General features: G+C 46.9%; 1 protein-coding gene across 2 annotated transcripts; it reads left to right on the top strand.

Moving 5' to 3' along the window:
• Positions 1-555: 555 nt before the first annotated feature.
• Positions 556-14305, top strand: PRODH2 (proline dehydrogenase 2). Of its 2 annotated transcripts, XM_033128481.1 has the most exons (10): positions 556-795; positions 872-1068; positions 1257-1395; positions 1477-1563; positions 8557-8637; positions 8720-8875; positions 8952-9118; positions 12548-12658; positions 13056-13141; positions 14076-14305. In XM_033128481.1, exons 1-10 carry the CDS (start codon positions 619-621, stop codon positions 14258-14260), a joined length of 1386 nt encoding a protein of 461 aa, XP_032984372.1. In that variant the 5' UTR covers positions 556-618; the 3' UTR covers positions 14261-14305. The 2 variants fall into 2 exon arrangements, with proteins under 2 accessions (XP_032984372.1, XP_032984374.1); XM_033128483.1 differs by lacking the exon at positions 14076-14305 and having other exon boundaries at positions 13008-13111.
• The last annotated feature ends 1550 nt before the right edge of the window (positions 14306-15855 follow it).

Raw genomic sequence — 15855 nt, 5'->3', positions numbered from 1 at the left:
TATTCTGTTGTACGAATATACCATAGTATATTTATCCGTTCTTCAGCTGATGGACAGTTGGGTGAGTCCCATTTGGAGTTATTACAAAGAGGGCTGCTATGAACATTCCTTCCTATATATATTTCTGAATGATCATGTTCAAGTTCTCTAGGATATGTACTTAGCATGAAATAGCTGGGTTAGAGGTTATATGTGTTTTCAAATTTATTCAATAACACTGCACTCTCCCATTTTAAGATGAAGCAATTGCAACAAGAGAAGTCAAGTGACTTTCCCAAGACACAAAGCCAAACTGCCTTGAACCCAGAGGTCCTTGCTCCCAGAGCTCAGCTCTCACTTAGCACCCATTGGCACATGGTGGGCACCTAATAATTGTGAGCTGTTATGCTGAGGGTTGTTGGGACTGTTATTCGGGGTTCCTTTCTTGTCCCCGTTATTCTGAACTCTGTCCTCATCAGTTAATAATTAACTGCCCCCCAAGGAGCCAGTGATCCTAAAGATTTGCCTTTCCCTGGCTACTGCCTGGTTAATGAATCACTTCTTTTGGCCGGGCAAGGGGCACTGGTAGCCCTGCTGCCTCCAAAGCCCCTTTACGTGGTGTAGTAGTGCTGAGGGTTCATGATGCTCCGGACCTGTCAAGTGCTCTGTTCCCAGGCCGGCCCCTCCACTGGGGCCTGGCAGGCCCTGAGCTTTGACGGTGGGGCCTTCCACCTCAAGGGCACAGGAGAACTGATGCGGGCTTTGCTGGTGCTACGGCTGTGCGCCTGGCCCCCGCTGGTCACCCACGGCCTGGCGGTGAGCAGTGATCCTGGGGACTGGTCTAATTGTTCCACAGAGGCCAGCTTTGAGCCCTCCCTCCCTGTCCCGCCAGCTCCAGGCCTGGTCTCAGCGACTCCTGGGCTCCCGACTCTCAGGCGCACTTCTTCGAGCATCCATCTATGGGCAGTTTGTGGCTGGTGAGACGTCAGAAGAGGTGAGGGGCTGTGTCCAACAGCTCCAGACCCTAGGCCTCCGGCCCCTGCTGGCAGTGCCCACTGAGGAGGAGCCAGACTCAGCTGTCAAGACTGGGTGAGTAAGCACAGTCCCCTCATGGGGTCATCACAGTCCACATGTGCCTAGTCCCTGGCTTGTCATGGGAGGTTATGTTAAAAAAAAATTTAAGACTGGATGAGAAGGGGGCCAGAGCCCTAGGAAGCTGGGAGGATGGCGGAAAGGGGTTAACGGGCTCCAGTACCTGATACCCTCTGGCTGAGCAGTGAGGCCTGGTATGAGGGGAACCTCAATGCTATGCTGCGGTGTGTGGACCTGTCACGAGGCCTTCCGGAGAACCCTGGCCCAACTGGGAACATCCTCATGCAGTTGAAGGTGACGGCGCTGACCAGCACTCGGCTCTGTGTAAGCGATGGGCCCGATGTGGGGGGAGGGGGTGGCTGCCTACCCGGCCCCCTCACCACTCCACCCGCCACCCCATTCCAGAAGGAGCTAACTTCGTGGATCAGAAGGCCAGGGGCTTCCTTGGAGCTGTGCTCTGAGAGGCTGGCAGAAGCCATGGATTCTGGGCGGGTAAGGATCTCAAGCTGGGGGAGATGTGAATGACTGGTGGGGAATCTCGGATAAGCAGAGTCCCTGGACTGGGGTGTAGCAGGTACCTGCCAGTGGGATATTCAGACGTAACTACCACTACTTTCCAGGTTCAGATCAATCAGAATAAATGTGCTTATGGCCCTGGAGCATGGTTGGAATGGATGGAATATGGGTCATCTGGGGGTTCTAGGGGAGGGGCCCAGGGGCCGGGAGCTCTGAGTAGTAGTGAGAGACAGAAGATCTTTATCAACCAGAAGAAAGTATATCAATATTTTATCAAGCAACTCAGCTATGCCAGTGTGTGCTGGATGGCTGGAAATTATGATTAGATCAATGAGGTCTGGTTTAATCATCCATCCATCCATCCATCCATCCATCCATCCATCCAAGCATTCTTTCATTCCTTTTTATTTCCATGTCCTAGTTCTACCCTGCCTGCCATTGGCACCCACTCTCCATCTTGTATAATGTATATCTCTTTGTTATTATGATTTATGATTTTGGTTTTCCAAGTATATACTGTTTAGGGGCATATTTTTTCCAACATTTCATTACGAAAATTTTCAAATATACAAAGAAGTTGAAAGAATTTTATAGTGAACACCCATATACCTGCCACTGTTAACATAACTATACTTGCTTTAGATCATAATCTGTCCTTCTATCCATTGCTCTGTCCATCCATCAATCCATCTTATTTTTCAATGCATTTCAAAGTAAGTTGCAAACATCAGTACACTTCCCCCTCAAATGCTTCAGAATGCATATCACTAATTAATTAGAGTTTGATAATTATTTACAGTATTTTATTTCTTTTCAGGTAAATTTTCCATACAATGAAATGCACAAATTGTAAATGTACCATTTGATGAACTTTCACAAATGCAAACAAACACCTGAGCGATTCAAATCTCTATCAAGTTATAGAACATTTCCATCACCGCAGAAATTCCCTCATGTCCTTCTCCTTCAATTTGGGTGTTATGTTTTAAGATGTATGCAAATAGTGTTATGTTATCTATTTCATTCTGTTTCATACTTTTTCCACTGAGCACTTGGATTTTAAAGTCTATCCAAGTCTCTTTGTGAACATCTAATACATTGCTTGCAATTGCTGCTTCTAGCTGTGTGGTTTACCTCTCCTGGGATGGACACCCGGGTGGCCTCCAAGTCTCCACCCCCCCCAGACAATGCATCAGGGGCATGCTGATGTTTCTTTTTTTAATCTTGATTGTATTTAACTTGTACTTCTTAAAATATGTCACGAAACACATAGAAACAGGACTTAGTGTTTCAGAGAACTAACTTTGGAATGTAATAAGTTTCATCTCTTTAGTTTTAGCTCACCCATGTGAAGACAGTGCTACCAACTACTTCCCAGGGTGCTTTTAAGGCTTAAAGGCCCTACCAGACTGGCATCCAACTTTGCAATGAACAGAGGGACCTTCCTCCTTCTTGGGTCACTCACTTCCCTTGGCTTCCCCAATGCTATCACACCTGGTTTTCTTTTTAAAATCGCTGATGGTTCATTCTCAGTCTTTGTTAGGTTTTTCTCTGCCTGTTTCTTTCTTTCGTTTTATTTTAAGATTTTTTATTGAAATATAGCTAATGTACAATGTTATGTTAGTTTCAGGTGTACATCATAGTTATTCAACATTTACCTGCCTAAAGAAGTGATCACCAGAAACTGTAATAAACCCAGCAACCATTTGATACCATACCATGCTATCACAATATTATTGACTGTATTCCTTATGCTATACATTACATCCCCAAGACTTACTTGTTTTACACCTCTTATTCCTCTTCACCTTTTTCCTCGTTTTTTAATTTTTCAATTACAGTTGACATTCAATATTATTTTATATTAATTTCAGGTGTATAGCATAGTGGTTAGACATTTCTATAACTAAGAAGTGAGCTCCTGACTAGTCTAGTACCCTCCTGGCACTATACAGTTATTACCATATTAGTGACTATATTCCCTATGTTTTATTTTACATCCCCATGACTATTTTGTAACTACCAATTTGTACTTCTTAATCCCTTCCGCTTTTTCACCCATTCGCAACCCCCGCCCATCTGGCAATCATCAAAATGTTCTCTGTATCTATCAGTTTGTTTCTGTTTTGTTTGTTTGTTCTTTAGATTCCACATATAAGCAAAATCACATTGCATCTGTCTTTCTCTGTCTGACACACTCCACCCAACACACAATATCCTTCAGGTCAATCCATGCCACTGCAGATGGTGAGAACCCCTTCTCTTCCATGGCTGAGCAATATTCCACTGTATATGCAAGTATGTACCACCTACTCTTTGTCCATTCTTCCATTGAAAGACACCCAGGCTGCCTCCATTGTAAATAACGCTGTAATGCACATATGGATGTACATGTCCCCTCGAAGTAGCATTTCGGGTTTCTTCAGATAAATATCTAGAAGTGAGACTACTGGGTCCTTCTTTGTCTTTTATTATAGCATTTGTTTTAACAAAATAGTTTTAACAAAACTATTTCGTCTGGTATAAATATTGCTAGGCCAGCAATACTGACACAGCTTTTTTGTTGTTGTTTCTATTTTCATGAAATATCTTTTTCCATCCCTTTACTTTCTGTCTGTGTGCGTCTTTTGATCTGAAGTGAGTCTCTCATAGGCAGCATTTGTAAGGGTCTTGTTTTCTTATCCATTTAACCACGCTATCTTTTGACTGGAGCATTTAATCCATTTACATTTAAAGTAATAGGGTGTTTTTGTTGTTCTATTTGGGTGTTTTCTGCTACCTTATCTTCTAAATCACTGATTCGATCCTCTGCTTCATCTAATCTACTGTTGATTCCCTTTAATGTATTCTTCATTTCAGTTATTGTATTTATTTCTGACTGGTTCTTTTTTGTTTTCTATGTCCATTTTTGTTTCCTACCTCTTTGTTGAAGTTCTCCCTGAGATTATTGAGCATCTTTCTAACCAGTGTTTGGAATTCTGCATCTCATAGATTGCTTGTCTACATTTTGTTTAGTTCTTTTTCTAGAACTTTGTTCTGTTTTTTATTTAGAACATGCTTCTTTGTATCCCCATTTTGGCTGGCTCCCTGTGTTTGTTTCTATGTATTAGGTAGGGCTGCTAACCTCCCTGTCTTAGTAGAGTGGCCTTATGTAGTAGGTGTCCTGTGGGACCCAGTGGTGCAGTCTACTTGGTCACCAGAGCTGGGTGCTTCAAGTGTGTCTCTTGTGTGGGTTGTATGTACCCTTCTGTTGTAGTTGAGCCTTGGTTGCTGCTTGCACGTCAATGGGAGGGATCAACCCTCAGGCTGATTTGTTGTGAGGACTGACTGTGACTACAGTGGAGAAGCTGGGGTGCAGAGCAGTGTTCACTTAAGCAAGGCTCCAATCTGCCCTTTGGGTGTATCGTCCCTGGAGGTGGCTAGAAGCTGGCCACTGGACCTGCCAGCCCTGGGGCCTCTTGGGAGGGGACCAATGCAGGCCAACTTCAGCCACAGTCTGTGCCTTGCCTGGGGCCACTGGCATGAGCCACAAAGCAATCCACCACCCATGCTGTGCTTGGAGGTACCTCGAGAAGCCAAGTCTTAAAAACCAAGGCCAGCTATAATTAATGCTGCGTCTAGGGCTGCTCAGCCAGAAAGACCAGACAGGCTGAACCCAGATGCTGCTTTCTTGGGTTTTTATGAACCTTTGAGAGATTTTAGGAAAGTCCAAAGCATGAGCCAAGGCAGGCTGTTTATATGCAAAAGCCACTGGAAGCGATTTGGGTGTGCCCAAAAGTTAGGTGGGGCAGGGCCTCAGGGAATAACTAGAGTGGAGCAGATGAAAGCTGATAGCCAGTTCGACAGAGTCTCAGATATGGCGTCTGCGTCTGCATGCAGGGAGGGGGAGGGCTCAACAAAGAAACAATGGCTTCCACCAGCTCCTCTCTGTCCTGGAGAAAGCTGCCCTTCCCACCCTCATCCTGAAACCAGACAACTCAGTTCCCCTTCGTATATCTCTGGTGCCCCTCTATCCACCACCCCACTGCTGGAGCTCAGTGTGAGTAAATCAGTCAGTGAGTAAGTCTGCACACCGGCCCCTTAAGAAGAGCGCCTAGGACCCCAGCTGCCCTCTATCACACTCAGCCACAATCTTCACTGGTTTTCACAGCCAGAAGTTATGGGGACTTCTCTCTCAGGCACTGGAACCCTGGTCTGGGGATCCTGGTGTGGGGCCAGGACCCTTTGCTCCTCTGTGGGGGACCTCTGCAGCCGAGATATCCCTCCTGATATTTAATGGTCACACACAGGTGTGGAACCAGTCTGTTCCGCGTCTCTGCCCCTCCTATCACTCTCTAGGTAACTTCTTCTATATGTCTGTGGTTGTAGGGCTTTGGTTCAGCTAGACTTCGGGCGATTCTCAATAATGGTTGTTCTGTGGTTTAGTTGTAATTGATGTGGTCCTGAGAGGAGGTAAGTGCCGTGTTTACCTACTCTACCACCTTGACTGGAAAAAATCTCTCTGCCTGTCTCTTAAAAATGGAGTCCCGTCTCCTTCCTCCTTCATTCTTTAGTCCCCTCAAAGAGGCCTTCTCATATGCCTACAGCCTCAGTTTCCCCAGCCAGCACTAATGATGCCCATGTTTCTGTCTCAAGCCCTCAAGCCCTGAGCACCCTGGGCATCCCCCAGACCCCTCACAGCTGCTGGGTCCCACACTGGCCTCAGAGTCTCTTCAGACTTTCTCCTTCTTCCTGTCTCCATCTCAGAGGCAGCCCTACCACCTCCCATCTCAGGTCTGAGCCCCCACCCATCCTTGCTGTCCACATTCTCTGGTTCTATGGCACCATTATTCCTGTTTATTGCCATATCCCCAGCCCTTAGCACCCAAACAAGATACGATATATGCTAAATGAATGAATGAGTGAATGAATGAAGCAAGTGATTTTTAAACAATAAATTAACAGTGGAGAACTTATCACTCACAACATACCACTCACTGTCCTAAGTGCTTCATACAGTAGTCCCCTTTCATCTGCAGTTTTAGTTTCAGTTACCTGTAGTCAACTGTGGACTGAAAATATTAAATGGAACATTCCAGAAATAAACAATTCATAAGTTTTAAATTTTGTACCATTCTGAGTAACATGATGAATCCCATGTCGTCTCGCTCTGATCCGCTGGGACGTGATTCATCCCTTTGTCCAGCGTGTCCACACTGTATTTGCTACCCACCCATTAGTCACTTAGTAGCCGTCTTAGTTATCAAATCGACTGTTGCAGTATCACGGTGCTTGTGTTCAAGTCACCCTTATTTTACTTAAGAATGGCCCCAGAGCACAAGAGAAGTGATGCTGGCAATTCAGATGTGCCAAAGAGAAGCCATAAAGTGCTTCCTCTAAGTGAAAATGTATGAATGCATAGGAAGAAAAACATAGTATACGAGTATATAGGGTTTGGTATTATCTGTGGTTTCAGGCATTCACTGCAAGTTTTGGAATGTATCCCCCTCAGTATAGGGGGACTACTGTTATGTGTTCGAGGAAACAGCTCTTCCCTCCTCCTGGAGAGAGTTTTCTCCCCCAGGAGGGTGGGTGCCATGGTCAGATCAACCTGACCCCAGGGAGAGTTCTATTAGCAGACCCAGTCCTGCGTCACCCATATTGACCCTGTTAGAATAGAACAGGGTAGAATAGAAGCTAAATCCCACCGGTTCCTTTTTCTTTAACTTCCCAAAAGAAGTTATTTGAACACAACTGGACTCCTTGAGTCACCAGCAGCTCACATTCATTCTCTGAATCCCCATAACAAGAGTGTGAGTTACAGACAATTATGATTTCCATGTTACAAATGTATTAATTGCCTAAATGTTTATTGGCTATCTGCCATGTCCCAGATGGCTATGCTAGGCGTGGAGGAGCCAATATGACCAAGACAAACTCCCTGCCCTCAAGGAACTCACTTGCTACTCAGGAAGGGCAAGAAACACTTCATAATTAAAACGAAAGCCAATATGTAACAAGTATAAATAAGCATTGTAGGGGAAAATAAGGCTAAGGAAGGGGAAAGGAAAGCCCCAGATAGGGAGTTGCAAATTTAAACCAGGGACAAACCTCATTGAGAAGCAGTTGTTGGAACAAAGACCTGGAGGAGAGGTAAGTGGACCTCTGGAGAAAGAGTGTTCCAGGCAGAAGGAACAGCCTGAGCAAAGGCTCTGAGGTGGGAAGGTGTCTGGCCTGTTCAATGGCAGGGAGGCCAGTGTAGTTGGAGGGCAGAGAGCAAGACAGAGTGGAAGGAGGTGACAGCAGAGGGGCCAGACTGGGTGGACCCTTTGTGGGCTGCAATGAGACCTTTGGCATTTAATGAAGAAATTGAGGACCTAAGAGACTAATAAGAGGAAACGCTTAAGGCACTTACTATGAGCTAAGCACTTCTCTAGGCACTTTCTATAGATCAATTCCAAGTCACGTCTCTCTCTGAGCTTCGGTTTCCTCACTGGAAAATGAAGTTTGGAATAACACCTGTCTACTAGGATCACTGTGGAAATTAAATAAATGAAATAGTGTATGTAGTCACCTATTATTATAATAATGACAACATGTACTGAGTGCTTATTATGTGCGGGCACTGTCCTGTCCTTATTATGTCCAGGCACATTTCACATATTAACCCATTTTTATTCACACAAGAACCCCCTGAGGTATTATTATCTATTATCATCTCCATTTTACAGAGGAGGAAACTGAGTCCCAGAGAGTTTATATGAGTTGCTCAAGACCACACAGTAAGTGGCAGAACCAGGATTTAAACCCAGATTCTGGGCTCTAAGCACTGTATTATCCCTCCATAAACAGTATATATGTGATATAACAACTTTTCAGATTTCTGACAATTTCTAAACTTTTTCTCCTTCCTGGTGGTGGGGGAGAGGAGATGTAGGCCCTGAAAGGAAGTCCTGAGCTGTTCTTGCCTCCCCTGCTGCCCTCCCCCAGGACCTCCATGTCTCCTGCCTCAGCACTGAGCAAAACCAGCATCTCCAGGCCTCTCTGAGCCGCTTGCACCGAGTGGTACAGGTAACGCCTTCTGCTGTGACCTGGCCCCACTGCACCTGCTGCGCACCCGTGGGGCTCTGACCACTGTCTCTCTCACCCTCAGCACGCCCGGGCCCAGCGAGTGAGGCTCCTGGTAGATGCTGAGTACACCTCGTTGAATCCTGCTCTCTCTCTACTGGTGGCTGCCCTGGCCATGCGCTGTAACAGCCCCAGGGAAGGCGGGCCCTGGGTGTGGAACACTTACCAGGCCTATCTGAAGGTGTGTGGTGCGCTCCAGGGGGCTGTCGGCTAGAGTCCCAGCGTCCTGACCTGAAGCTGCCTGTGTGCTCTGCCAGGACACATATGAGCGGCTGAGGCGGGACGCTGAGGCTGCAGACAAGGCTGGCCTGGCCTTTGGAGTAAAGTTGGTACGAGGAGCGTATCTGGACAAGGAGAGAAAAGTGGCCCAGCTCCAAGGGACTGAAGATCCTACGCAGCCTGACTATGAGGCTACCAGTCGGAGGTAGGACTGAGTCCGGCCAGCCTCTGAGACAAATCATAGCATCTAACCTTTAACTAGAGTTCACTACCCATGATGCTGAACGTCCTGTGTGTGTCTACACGTTACTCCCTCTCCCGGGTCCAGGATACTTCCCACCTAACAGCAACCTTCTCCTTGAGCTCGCTGCTTTCTCTTTGTCCCCACTTGCCACTGTGTTTTCCATGTATAGCCAGAGGAGCTTGTTTATACCCCATCAAATCACGTCCCTCCTTCAAATCACGTTCCCCATCAAATCACGTTCAAACTTCACGTTCAAACCCCATCAAATCACGTTCAAACTTCTTCCGTGGTTCCCATTGCACCCTCACTAAACCCCCAGTCCTTACTGTGGCTCACAAAGCACCACGTGATCTGATCACCGTCACCTCTCCAATTTTTCCTTCCACTCTTCCCCTCACTCACTATAGTCCTTGATGCTCCCCAGGGCCTTTGCACTTCCTGTTCCCACTGACTAGACCGTTCTCCCTCCGGACAGCTGCATGGCTCAATTCCTCACCTCCTTAGGTCTTTAGTTATTAGTATCTTCTCAGGGAGTCTTCCCTGACCTCCCTGTAAAAAAGTAGAACACCCCCTCACCCACTCTCTTCCTGGATTTATTTTTCTCTTTAACACTTATGGCAGCTGAGTTTTTATACAGTTTCATATAAAATTGCTCATTGTCTGTCTCCCCCGCTAGAGTGTGGGCTCAGGAGGGCAGGGGTTTCTGATTTGTTCACTGCTGAACCTTCAGTGCTTAAAATTGTGCCTGTTGCATGGTGGTACTCATTCAGTACAGAGCTGCTGAATGACTAAATAAACAACTCTGAACAGTAGGTACTAGTATTCTCATCCCCATTTCACAGAGGATGAAACTGAGTCTCTGACAGGGGGAATCATTACCCCAGGTCACATAGCTAATAAGTGGCAGGGCCAAGATTTGAGCCTAGGCAGATTGGCTATAGAACCCACATTCTCTTACCCACCTCAAATCGCCCTGTGCTGGGGGCAAGATGTGGGTGAGTTCCTTGGATCCCCATTCCATGGCTCTGGGCAGAAGGAATTTATTTCTTCAACACATACTTGCTGAGAGTCTGATTTAGGTCAGGACCTGTTTTGGGCTCTGGTCACAGTAGCAACCAAGGTGGCCCACAGGTCCTGTCCTCAGGGAGCTTACAAAGTCTGACTCCATTTCACAGTGGGTTAAGGAGAGCTTTGTAGAGCTGCAGAGACTTACCCAAACTCTCAGGGCAAGTGGCCAAGCCATGGTTGGAACCTAGGCTTGTATCCAAGGCCAGTGAGGGCTTCCAGGCAAGCACCATATAACCCACATACCATAAAATTCACAATTTGTCAGTGTACCATTCAGTGGATTTTAGTATATTCACAAGGTTGTGCAACCGTCACTACTATCTAATTCCAGAAATTTTCATCTCGCCAAAAAGAAACCCATTGGCAGTCACTCCTCCTTCCCTCCTCCCCTCAGCCCCTGGCAACCACTAATCTTTTGGTCTCTGTGGATTTTCCCATTCTGAACATTTCATACAAATGATATCATGCAATGTGGGGCCTTTGTATTTGGCTTCTTTCACTCAGCATAATGCTTTCCGGGTGCAACCATGTTACAGTATGTATCTGTGCTTCATTCCTTTTTATGGCTCAGTAACATTCCATCGTATGGATGGACCGCAATTTGTTGATCCACTCATCAGTTGATGGACACTTGGATTGTTTCTACTTTTTGGCTGTTGTGAATAATGCTGCCGTGAGCATTCCCGTACACTTTTTGAATAAGCACACATTTTCAATTCTCCTGAAAGTTCAATTCTCTGGGAGTGGAATCGCTGTCACACGGTAACTCCATGCTTCACCTTTTGAGGCACTGCCAGGTGGTTTTCCACAGCGGCTGCACCATTTTACAGTCCCACCAGCACTGTATGAGAGTTCCAATTTCTGCACATCCTTTCTGGCCCAGTACCATTCATGTTTTAATATACATTTCAAATAAGTAATAAATTCACGTCATTCAAAAAAATCAAAATTTGATGAAAATGAATACACTGATGTATCTCATTTTGACCCAAATCCCCATCTAATCATGGAGTACCCCTGGCGCACTTAGGTAGCCCCTTTTGTTAGTTTCTTACATGTGTTTCCCAAGTTCCTCTATGCATACACAGGCAAACACAAAGATTGTGTGTGTGTGTGTGTGTGTGTGTGTGTGTGTTCAAAAGGCATCATGTCTACACACTGCTTGCTTTTTCATTCAGCTATTATGCATCTTAAAGAATAGTCCAGTGATAATGAGCCTAGGCCCTGGAGCATCAGGTAGCCTGGGTTCAAATCCCAGCTTTGCCACTTCTAGCTGTGTGACCTGAGGACTAGAGACTTAACCTCTTTCAGCTTCAATCTCCCCCTCTGTAAAATGGGGATAACCAGAACACATACCTCATAGAGTTGATTAGAGAATGAGATGAGTGAATATATGTGTGTCAGACAGGGTAGCAGAAGAAACAGATTCCATGCAAAGGGGTTTAACTAAAGGAAAGTTAGTGAAGGAACTGGATTTATGGAGTATGGGTAAGGTTCAGGGAACCCACAGGGAATGCTGACGCGCTCAGGAACCCACAAAAACCTGAGACTGTTATGACCTCTATGCTGTAGGTGAGGAAGAGGGGCCATGCTGGAGGAAGTGTGACCACACATGGCACAGTCAGGGTGGGCCAGGGAGGGGGCTAAGAGGCAAAACACCCGAGCTCTTTCTACTTCCACCTTCTGATCTCCTTCCTAGGACTCCATCGGTGATACAGGATGTAGAAGTTAGCTTCTAGGGACAAAAAAGAGCAGAGAACAGATCTGGAGGGCAATAGCGTAACACATGAAGGCCGTCGGGCGGCAGCTGGCCTACAGCAAGCTCAGAAAGCATTTGCCAGTCTTTGCATCTTTCCGTATCAGTGCCCAGACTGTCTTTGTTCTTTTTACCGCTGCATAGCGCTCCACTATCTTCTGTGTGCCATTGTTCATCTAGCCAGTCCCCTATTTATGGACATTTGGCTTGTTGCTAATCATGTTCTGTAGACCATATGGCAGTGAATGACCTTGGGTTAATATCATCTTGTGTGTGTGATGTGGCCCTTTGTTGTGGGACTGCCTTTGTGCCAAAGGCTTTATATACACCCTCCTCTCATTCCATCCTCACAACCTCATGTTAGGTGAACTCGCATTGTTATAAGAGAGGAAAAAGGCTTGGAGCAGGGATGTCCCTTGCAGCTGGTCCAGGTGAAAGGAAGGTATTTCTTGACTACACAGTCCTTGCCCTTCAACATCCCACCTCCCAAGAACAGAAATGCCGAGTCCCTGGGGCCTGAGCCTCACTCACCAGGTGCCATAGCTGAACAGAGCATCTCTCTTCAGTTACAGCCGCTGTCTGGAGTTGATGCTGACCCATGTGTCCCAGCGTGGTCCCATGTGCCACCTCATGGTGGCTTCCCACAATGAGGAATCTGTTTACCAGGCAACCAAACGGTATGAGGTGGGCCCCTCCCTTCGTCTCCCCCGCTCACATACCAGGGATGGGCAGAGGGTGGTGGATGTGGAATAAGAAGAGGAACAGTGTGAGGACAGTAGGTTCAAAGGGATTCTGGGGAAGATATGAAAAATATTTAATCCCTGTTCGACCTGTAGGTCCTGTAGACCCCATTGAACAATGCAGCACCCCTTATTTACTAGGGCATGAGGAGGCCAGAGTGTTCCAGGGAAGGAGCTGGGGCTCACTGGGGAGCTCTCAGGGGCCTCAGAGCAATTGTTATTTATCATTAAGTTTAGAAATATTTAAACAACTGGAACAGCCATGTGGGTGCCTAATGGCTTTCAGCTCTGGATCCAGCCACTGTCTGGATGGATGAGGTGGCCTTTTCTGTAGGATGTGGGAGCTGGGCATTCCTCCGGATGGGCCTGTCTGTTTTGGACAACTTCTGGGGATGAGTGACCACGTCTCCCTGGCACTGGGTATGTGAATGACCCATTCTCCTTCACAACTGCTATGCCCCACCCAGCCCCAAGTCTTGTTCCCCTCAACCGGATCCCTTCCCCCATTCTCAACCAACACCTGGCCATGCGGATGGCTTAGTCTCCAGACCCTTCCAGATAAATCTGTTGTTCCAGTGTCTAAAGGCCTTGCAGACCTGTGTCTCTGTGCCTGCTCTCTGTAGTTTTTGCTGGCTCTTTATCATGGTGTCTTGTTTCCTGTGTGCATTACCTTTACCATGTTGCTCCCCAGGGCCTGAGAGCAGAGCATTTGTTTTCTTCTGCTAGATGCTAAGAGCGTACAAAACTATTATACCTTAAATTCCCAGCCTGAGGCATCCCAGGGATATAAATCTGGGCTGCAAATATGTGAGGAGACTAACGCATGGCCACCTCTCAGAGATTGATTTCTCTGTTTTCTTCTTTGCTCTACTTATAGTCAGGGCCATTTCCTGGGAGTGGGGGAGGTGGGAAGGGTGGTTTCTTATGAACTCTTACTCTGAGGGTGTTCATTTTTATGTTCCAGTTTAGTGTGGGGAAGTTCTTCTTTACACCTGTCACCCTAGTCAGGTTTTGGGCCTCCATTTCTGTAGCCCCTCAACTCTGTGAAATCATCAAATAGCAGCTCAATTTGGCTTTCAGGGCCGAAGTGCTTCTCGTACATCCCTTCCCTCTCTGGTTCTCACTTTCTCTTAATTCTTGGATTAGTAAATTCCATATTCTCTTGCTAGCATTTTAGTAACTTTAAAATTTTTCAAATGTTTACTCCAGAATTTTTAGTTTTTTTCAGTGGGAAATTTTGTCCAACTCACCTAGTCTTCCATGTTTTCAGAACTGGAAGTCTCTGTTCCAGATGGGGCCTGGGGGAGCCTCTCCCCAAACATGAGTCCACATCCTGCCAACACTCTCCCTGCAGGGCAGGCCGGCTACGCAGTGTATAAGTCCATCCCCTACGGCACCCTGGAGGAGGTGATCCCCTACCTGATCCGGAGGGCCCAGGAGAACCGGAGTGTGCTACAGGGTGCCCGCAGGGAACGGGAGCTACTCAGCCAAGAACTTCGGCGGAGGCTGCTGGGGTGGGGCCGGAGGGTACCCCATTAGCACCCCCAGGGGTTATGTGGTCAATAAAGGTCCTGAGCTGCTGCCCAGGCTGCTGCCCTGCACTGAGGCCACCTCCTTGGGGAACGGCTAATCTCCACCTCAGCCAGGCCAGCTAGGGCACTCTGCAGCTCAAGAGAGACCTTTAGGTAACCCTAGAGCATAGCAAGGGCACTGACCAGAGACTAATGACGCCTCCCCCCAATGCTGAGGCAGTCTATCCTGCGAGGGGCCTGGGGTCAGTTCTACGCAGCCAGTTAGTGGCTGATGTGGCAACTTTCTTCACTCCAGTTGATGCCCAGATGAACAGACACTGAGGCACTGAAATCTGGAGGCTGGGTGTTATGAGCGCATGTAAAGGCAGTCATCACATTTCAGTCTATTCCTGAAAGTGAAGGGGACATTAACCCCTCCACAGGTCCCTACGTCCCTGCGTGGTACTTCTGACGCAAGTGGGGAACAAAGTCCTGGCACACAGGTGCAGATAGAGTGAGTAACACAGCTTTATTAGGGAGCAAGTGTCCCTCCAGAGGCCAATGCTCTGGTAAGCACAGAAGGTTATACAGAATAGAATAGAATTTAATGACGAACCAAGTCCCAGAGTCAATTGAGGTGGTGAAGGTCCCTGGTCCGGGAGAGGCGACTGGGCCCACAACGGGTCTGAGGTGAGCTGGTCTTGCAAGGAAGAACTTCGGAGAGTCCCGGAGTATCGGGGCTTGCACCTCGTACAGGGTTCTGTCAGATAGTGTCTCACCCGGAGCTTCGCGGAGGGTCTTAGCCGAGCACCCAGTCAGACCACTCCCAGCATTGTTCTGCAGCTCTGCTTTTGTCCTCTTTTCCTTGGACTTGTTTACTGCTTAGGTGATAACCAGAAGTTGTTTGCCAGGAGTTGTTTATCTCTTAGGTGATAACGAGAAGTTGTTTGCCAGGAGTTGTTTATCTCTTAGGTGATAACTAGAGTTGTTTGCCAGGAGTTTTTACCTCTTAGATGATGACCAGAAGTTGTTTCATAAATGTGTTTATCACTCAATTTTGTTAGGCTCAGTTTCACACAAAAACATGTTTTTTACTTTATTCTAATCAGTCTCACACATGTGCGGCCATAGTCCTGTCCCTACTAGTAAACAACTTGTTTTGCAAACCTCAATCCAACATATATAATACATTTTATATGCTCTCTACACTGGGCTAAGGTCACACACGCAGGGACGGACAGAAGGAAGAGGCAAACCACTCTCATTCAGTAACATTTTCTGAGGCCCTTTCTGAGCTGGACTCTGAGCTGAACAACGCTGGGGACACAACAGTAACAAAGATGGCTGCAGGCCTGGCCTCCTGGGTTCGTAGTCTACTAGGGGTAGACGGACCTATCTTTAGACAGTGACAGCCCAGAGTGGTCCAGGCTGCAATGAGGGAAGCTGAGGCAGAGCATCAGGGTGATTTTGAGGAAAGCTGGGCAAGACCAGAGGAGGTACCTGGTGATTAAGAGGGCTTCCCAGGAAATTCATAAGAATAACCAAGTGAATATTGAGAAAAGCATTCATTCAAAGGCAAGGACATGTGCATAAACAGAAGTGTGAAACAGATTGGGGAGTGGG

This window comes from Rhinolophus ferrumequinum, chromosome 15 (genome assembly GCF_004115265.2).
Source record: "Rhinolophus ferrumequinum isolate MPI-CBG mRhiFer1 chromosome 15, mRhiFer1_v1.p, whole genome shotgun sequence".
Lineage (NCBI taxonomy): Eukaryota > Metazoa > Chordata > Mammalia > Chiroptera > Rhinolophidae > Rhinolophus > Rhinolophus ferrumequinum.
Note: the sequence above shows the minus strand (reverse complement) of the source record. Positions and strands in the feature narration are given on the sequence as shown.

Bases quoted from the DNA above. Each gene is read 5' to 3' on its own strand.
- PRODH2 (XM_033128481.1), top strand. From the start codon at position 619: ATGATGCTCCGGACCTGTCAAGTGCTCTGTTCCCAGGCCGGCCCCTCC. The intron at 1,069-1,256 runs GTGAGTAAGCAC...CTGGCTGAGCAG, and splicing joins GACTCAGCTGTCAAGACTGG to TGAGGCCTGGTATGAGGGGA. The intron at 13,142-14,075 runs GTATGTGAATGA...CTCTCCCTGCAG, and splicing joins CCACGTCTCCCTGGCACTGG to GGCAGGCCGGCTACGCAGTG.